This window comes from Rutidosis leptorrhynchoides, chromosome 4 (assembly GCF_046630445.1).
Source record: "Rutidosis leptorrhynchoides isolate AG116_Rl617_1_P2 chromosome 4, CSIRO_AGI_Rlap_v1, whole genome shotgun sequence".
Classification (NCBI taxonomy): Eukaryota; Viridiplantae; Streptophyta; class Magnoliopsida; order Asterales; family Asteraceae; genus Rutidosis; species Rutidosis leptorrhynchoides.
The window spans coordinates 107576983-107584538 of record NC_092336.1 but is presented as its reverse complement, the minus strand read 5'-3'; the positions used below and the strand labels follow the sequence as shown (position 1 = coordinate 107584538).

Sequence of the window (7556 nt, the reverse complement as noted above, 5' to 3'; positions counted from 1 at the left end):
TCTGGATGAAACAACTGAAATCTTGTGATCCACCTTTATATACAGATTATGCGAAACATTAAAACTATGAACTCACCAACCTTTGTGTTGACACTTTCAAGCATGTTTATTCTCAGGTTCCTAGAAGTCTTCCGCTGTTTGTTTATACGTTATACAAGCTATGTGCATGGAGTCATACATGCTTTATTCGAGAAAACGTTGCATTCACAAAATCATCACCATGTATCTATTTTGACTGCATTGTCAACGGAAGTATTATTGTAAACTATTATTTACGGTGATTTTCTATATGTAGAAATCATCAGATGTCGAAAACCTTGGATTTAAATATTCATTTATAGTGTGCATTTTCAAAAGAACGCAATGTTTACAAAACGTATCATATAGAGGTCAAATACCTCGCAAAGAAATCGATGAATGATGTATTCGTCTATATGGATTTGGACGGGTCATCACAACGTGTGTCTTAATTTCGCTCAACGGTATAAGACGTAAGTTTTTTTGGGGCGGGTCAATTGAAAATTCAAAAATTGCTTGGGTCAAATGGGAACAAGTTTTACTACCATATGAGGGCGGGGGGCTTAATATTGGATCCCTTATGGCTAAAAATTTAGCTTTATTGAGAAAATGGTGGTGACGTTTTCTTAATGAAAAAAATGCACTTTGGGTGATGATCAAAGACCGTATTATTCAATCTCATGTAAGTCGATGAGAAGGCTTAAGAGGGAGTAGAGTACCAACATGTAGGACCAAGAGTGAACTGGACATGCTGATCGATTTGCTCATTGTTTTCAACTTCAATTGGGATAAAAGTGATTCTTGGAAATTCAAACTTCAACCAAATGAGCTTTTTTCAACCCACTACCTTACAAAAATAATAGATGAAAAGCTCCTATCTTCTCATGTCACTACAACAGAAACAATGTTAAACACTTTGGTTCCGAAGAAGATAAGTATCTTTATTTGGAGGGCTCAAAGACAACGTTTACCGGTTCGAGTTGAATTAGACAAAAGGGGGATCGATCTTGGCTCGTTAAGATGTCCAATATATGACGACAACATTGAAACAGTGAAATATGTTATTCTAAAATGCTCTTTTGCAGAAGACTTATGGGAAAGAGTAGTCTGATGGTGGAACATATACAACTTTAGCTACACCAACCTCGATGAGATGTTCAAAGGGAATAGAAATTCAAATTCTTCTTAAAAATTATGGCAAGTAATGGAATGGATTTGTGGCTACAAGAATTGGAAAAATAGAAATCAATTCATCTTTCAAAAAAAGAAAGGAAATGGTCCGATGACACTAAACGAGTTTCAAACCAAAGCATTCGAATGGATTTCAACACGCTCAAAGAAGTTTAAGCTAGATTGGAACCAATGGCTCATCAACCCAATTCCGTTTGAGGATCATGGTTAACTTCTAAATTGTCATGTTGTAATAATTTCGATTTCTAGTTAGTTATTTTCATTGTAACGGTATGCTATCGCATACCATTTATATTTGTAATCCTTTTATTAATAAAATTGCCTTTTGCCTTTCAAATAAAAATAAAAAATGAGTGCGTTACAAGTGCTGTAACACTATGTTACCATGTTGACGGTTACATATGATATTAATCAAATAAGCTATATGGTTGGTATGAGGGTAGAAAACGAGTGTGTTACAAGTGGTCTAATTAAAACTACGTTATCTGTTGGTACCTATTTTCGGCCAGTGGCTACAAGTATCAATATAGGTCTAGAACTGAGTGAGATGAGATAGATTGTCAATTGATGTTTACCCTCGGATGAAATCCCTGCAGACCCGGAACACAGTCAGAATGTCGTGAGGTGGCTTAATCAATCTAGTGGAGTCAAACTGTGAGTTGGTCCGTCTAGCGCTTAGCGGCTAGGTCTTAAAGTTCTAGCTGGAGTGAGAAAGTGCGTTCTCTGTCACAGGTTCTTAGATTATGTAAAGTGATGACCCACTTGATCTATTTATAGGTGTGAGTTTTTCGTAATGTTCGGAGAACACATGTCACATTGTCATTAATTGACTTATGCGAATAATGCGTAACCAACCTCGTGCTTTACGCTCACGTGGCATATGTGTTGTCCACGTGTTCATTTCAGGGCTTAAGCATAGAATGCTGTCTACAAGACTTACGCACAGTGGCGATTCTAGGATTATAATTCAATGGGTCCAAAAAAAAAAATTCACTACTAATTATATTTTAATGCTATTTTAGGGTAGTTTACCTTTAAAAAAACTACAAATTTGAAAAATATATGGAGTCCGAGTAGTAAAATTTAGTGATGTCCTATACAAATTTTAAAGAAAAACTATAAATTTAAAAAACATATGGGGTCCTGCAGTTAAATTTAGTGGTGTCCTGTACAATTTAAAGGGTATTTTCTACTAAAAATTTTCAAACAAGTGATGTCCCGTGACTTCACAGACACTAGAGTCGCCACTGCTTACGCAAAACTCTGGGTGACATGTTTTATTCTTTTAGGAAGCCTTTCTAGCTAGAAAACGTTGAAAGACTATTATATTAAAATTTGTCTTTAATGTTGCTTTTATGTTTATTGAACATCTTTTTTGACTTGTAATGAGTTTATTATGTGTGCAAATCATACACATCATTGTTACCCATAATGACGGTTACATGTGATATGAATCAAACAAATAAAGAGAAACACCAACATGTGCTAGTTGCATATTTAGGTAGCTTGCGTCCCACTTGATCGTTATCTTGAGTTTGCTTTTCTTCAATAACGATAAGTGAACTTTTTCATATAAACATCTTTTTCGCTAGTCCATTAATAGATTGAACACGCAAAAAGCTTTTACCTTTATTTACTTTTACTTTACTTTTATCCTTATAAACTCAACAACGTAACTCGCTCATTATGACAGGTCATTATTAACCTAGCTATAACTAAAACAATGAATCTGGAGGTACAAAAATATACGAGCATTCTGTTCTATAATAGTAATGAAATTTCGAATCATTAATAAAAGTAAAGATATATACTAAAATTATTCCACAGCACCAGAGAGAGGTTCATTAGATAATGTGAACATGTTTTTTTTTTATCCCCATCACACTTGTGGTTTCATTCTAAACTAGCTAAAATATAACACTAAAATATGTTAAAATGAGTTATTTATATTTATAAGCATAAGCATCATATATAAATCACTCATTTGAACATGCTTTAGTGTGTGTTTTTAACATTTTAACATAAGTACAAAGATTCATTCAAAAAATCACTCTGCTTGGCTACTGTGGTCTTGTGTATGTAATTTGATGATTATATATTATTCTTCACATCCATGTATGTTCTTCCACACTTAGTTCCTGACTCACTGGTAGAAATCCAACTCTTTTCTGCAAAGCCAAAAAAATATAACTATTAATTAATTTTACATATTTACATATTTTAAAATCAGGTTAAGTGACTAAATACAGTCAAAATTATGAAAATAAATACGTAAATAATTAATATTAATACTATAAGTTTGACAAGTTACGTTGAAAAATCAAAAGTACTACTTGTTCTAGAGCGGTTGACAGAACACCAAATATGGCCATGCAATGCAACTACAAGACTTGGCAATTCAATTAACCCAAAATATTAAACTAAGACTAATTTAACCGGTTGTTGCAGACGTTATGTCCCGTTTTTTCTTTTTCCTTTTTTCTTTTTAAATAAGACTAACAAAAAGCACGTTGTGAGGCGTTTTTCATTCTGTCAAGGACGTTTTTTCATAGTTTCCATATTATTACGGTTTTTTTTTTTTTTTTTTTTTTTTAAGAAAATTTGACCGTTGAACAATTATTTCTAATAAAAAATTATTATTTTTACTTCGAAAGCTTTTAGAAATCCGACGTAAGAGACTATTCGTTATGGAAGGTGGTGTGAGTTGATGTGACGTTTTTTTGATGAAGTGGACATGTGGATTGAATATCTTGTGCTATGGTGGTGTGATTTAAAGGTGTGGGTTGAAGGTGTGTCTTGATATGGTAAAACATAATTAGTAGATTAAGTGAAGAAAATATAAAACAACTCCGGAGTATAAGAAAACAAAAATTACCCAATCAAATAAACCCACAGTCGGTTAAAAACTCACCCACGCTCCATCTGTCTCAAACTCACACCTCATAACAAAAAATAGGGCGTTGCTTGTTTGCCACCTAGATCGCACTGTGTGGGTTATCTAGCATAACAAACAGCCTAATAACCCTATTAACATTTTTTCGTATATAAGTGATACATTACTCACAAAATTCTCAATTGACCCCAACAATAATAACAAGTGCGTATATACGAGTATGATTTTTCTAATGTGTGTTGGGCCGTGTAACAGGATAAGATGTATAATTAATTACAAAGAATAAATTCTTTTAGTATCATCGACTTTACTCATAATTTTAGTATTAATAATATTATTAATTAATTACAAGTTTAAGTTATAAATATATATGAAACTAAATTATGAATGAAATTTGTAAGCATGTTAGAGATACGTTTATTATCTTCCTACTTTTAATCATGAGCTTTTTTGAAGTATCGAATATTTGCGAGTTATCAATTCCCAATTTTATATGTAAACTAACGCTACATTGAACTTGAGATACGACAATAATAAAAGGTCAAAGCAAAAAACATGGCATGAAAAATGGGTCAACGGTTGTTACTGGGAGACTAGATGTTTAAGAATCACCACATGCAATATTATTATTGATAAAACAAATCAAATTACTGTAGTTTTGTTAACTTTTTGTCAAACATAATTTTTTTTTTTACGAGGAACCTCACTATGGGCCAGAGCACATTGGCCCCCCCACCGCAGGTAAACCCCGGGTAAACGGCAAGCCAGCCCTCCACCGCTACCAGGTAAGGCATTCTCCAGTTTGGTCATTAAATGCGGGCACCCCTTAGGATTGAACCCGAGACCTCCCCTTCACTGAAAGTGCTGGTGGCCAACCAGGCTAGGTCTGGATGGTTATCAAATTACTGTAGTTTTGTTAACTTTTTGTCAAACATAATTGATTACGTTAATTATTTATCTTTATATATTTATAAATTTAAATTTAAATTCATTCTGTATTTCTGCGTATCCAGATGTTTGTTGACTTTATATAGAATCAACCATTGAAATCGTACGGATCTTTCTAAACCACGGTGAATGTTTATAATTTCTTTATTTAAAAAAACACGTAATATTATTTGTTAGTAACAAATAATTTAATTTAATTTTAAAATAAAATAACATGGTTATCACGTAATTGCAAATTTACAAGAATTAAAAACGTACGTAAACAAGCTTGGTCGTTTGTTTATTACCACATAGAAAACTTTCATAGTATTCTATAAGATAGATACCAACTAATTACTATAAACGTGCATTCTTATATATCAACAATCATTTTTGTCACGTAAGTATTTTGCATTGACATGATACTTAAAAATTAAGTACATTAGTCAAAGCTTTACTAATTGCTATAATGCTAGATAAAAAGTTGGTTATATATTCCTAAATATGCCAAATTCCATATTATAATTCATTGTTACATTATTATACACATACAAAATTACACAGATTAAGAATATGTAATTATTGCAATTTTAGAAAAATGATATGGATTGTACACTTTTATTAAGGTTCCGCTAGCCATAATCATAATCATCATGTTAAAATTATATTTCATATTAATAAAGTAATAATATAACTAAACTAATATTATCATCTTTAAAAAATAATACCAGATAAAAAATAACGAAGAGCCATTGGCCTGGCTAGCAGTATCCAAGAGTCTCATTAATTAAAAGTGTGACTTTAAGTTTAAAAATGAACATTTATAAATATTTGTGAAAAACAAATATGTAAGTTGTAAAAATATGTCTTTAAATTTTTTTCAAGATACAATAAAATTAAGTTGTTAAGTAAATTTGTACAGTAACACTTTATTGTTTGTGAACTCCAAAATGGTTACGAATACTGCCAACTCATTCATTCTTATCACAAGTTCATATCTTTAATTTTAATTTTATTGATTATCAATCTAATCTAATCTAATCTAATCATACATAATATTTGGAAGGATATATTCTCATAATTATTAAATATTAAATAATTAAATATATACGGAATAAAATTAAGAGATGAAAATAACACACGTACCCCACGGCCCTTATGACCATCTCTACTACCATCATCATTCCACCGTACACGCCGTCTCTCCGCCGCCACATCACCGCCATCTCCTCCGCCGGCGCCACTATTCTCCATGCAAAGTTTCATAATTTTCTCAGCCGCCTCAGTTTGATCCTTACTTTCCTTCATCAACCTTTCAACTTCAGCTTTAGGTAACCTTAACTTCACCCTCAAAGGATCAACACCACCACCACTTCCGCCGTTCTCCACCATAAAACTCGCCGCCGGTTTCATATACGATAAATCCGACGCCGATCTTCGAGCTAATTTCAAGTTCTCAAGCCGGTCTTTAGCACTCATATTTATTATCCCTGACCTAACTCTTCTTGTTGAATGCTTGTTATCTTCTTGAAGTTTTGGTAACTCAACTAAAAAGTAAAGTCTTTTAGGTTTAAGATCTTCTTGTGGCTCCAACGGTTTAGATCGAATGCCGAAATGTTTTACGGCCTCCGAATCGAGTAACACGAGACCCGGTTGGTCTTTGAGCACATCACGGGCGTTAACGGGCGTTTTAAACTTGATTGTTTCACCGTTTATTTTCATGACTTTTGTTGTCTTGTTTTTTGATCCTAAACTATTTCCCATTTTTTGTAAATGTTTGGTTGTTTTTAGTTTATTGAGGAAATGAGATTTTGTGCTATATAACGGATAAATTATGGCTTTTATATATGATTAACCCTACAAAAGATTACAAAGGGGATGGTGGGTGTGTAAGGGAATATGGAGGAATATATAGTTGTTTAAATCTTTGTAAAGGTCAAATCTTGAGTGCAGTTATTTAGATTGTAATTTATTATATCTATATATAACAAATTCATATTATTTTAATTGATGCATGTTGACATAAAATAAGATGTAACTAATTTATTTATGTTGTCTAATATTTTTATTTGGTAGATGTTGTTGGTATAATGATGTGTAAGAAAGAAATGAGATAGGGATTGGGGAAGTATATTATGTGACGGAGATAAAATAAAATGAGAAATAAATTTAAAAGCTAATAATACTTTTACAATCTTTTTGTAACTGATCTGATTATTGCATTTGCCTAATAACTACCTATGATTTACAATGGATTGGATTCAGAATTAAAGTAAAAAAGTAGGCGTACTTACATTTATCTTGAAAATTCAAAGGAAATAGTACTACGGAGTATATCGAGTAGTACGGAGTGATATATATGGAAAGCTATCTATTGTACAGAACTAGAAAAAATTCGACCGCGCGTTGCTGCGGTTGTGTTCGACGCGCGGTCGAATTTGGATATACGTTGTTTGGTACCTAATATATCTAGTAGGTTGGGTTGTTTGTTGGACGTGTATGTATATGTATGTAAAGCTTTTTTAAC

At 32.5% G+C, this 7556-nt stretch overlaps 1 protein-coding gene across 1 annotated transcript; it reads right to left on the bottom strand.

The window, feature by feature from the left end:
* Window positions 1–3023: 3023 nt before the first annotated feature.
* LOC139840183 (uncharacterized protein At1g66480-like) lies at window positions 3024–6901 on the bottom strand. The gene is made up of 2 exons (XM_071830410.1): window positions 6176–6901; window positions 3024–3377 (listed from the first exon to the last, which is right to left on the bottom strand). Exons 1-2 carry the CDS (start codon window positions 6791–6793, stop codon window positions 3315–3317), a joined length of 681 nt encoding a protein of 226 aa, XP_071686511.1. The 5' UTR covers window positions 6794–6901; the 3' UTR covers window positions 3024–3314.
* Between the last annotated feature and the right edge of the window lie 655 nt (window positions 6902–7556).

Coding starts and splice junctions, on each gene's coding strand:
- LOC139840183 (XM_071830410.1), bottom strand. CDS start 6,793: ATGGGAAATAGTTTAGGATCAAAAAACAAGACAACAAAAGTCATGAAA. Junction 3,378..6,175: donor ATGGTCATAAGGGCCGTGGG/GTACGTGTGTTA, acceptor TTGGCTTTGCAG/AAAAGAGTTGGATTTCTACC.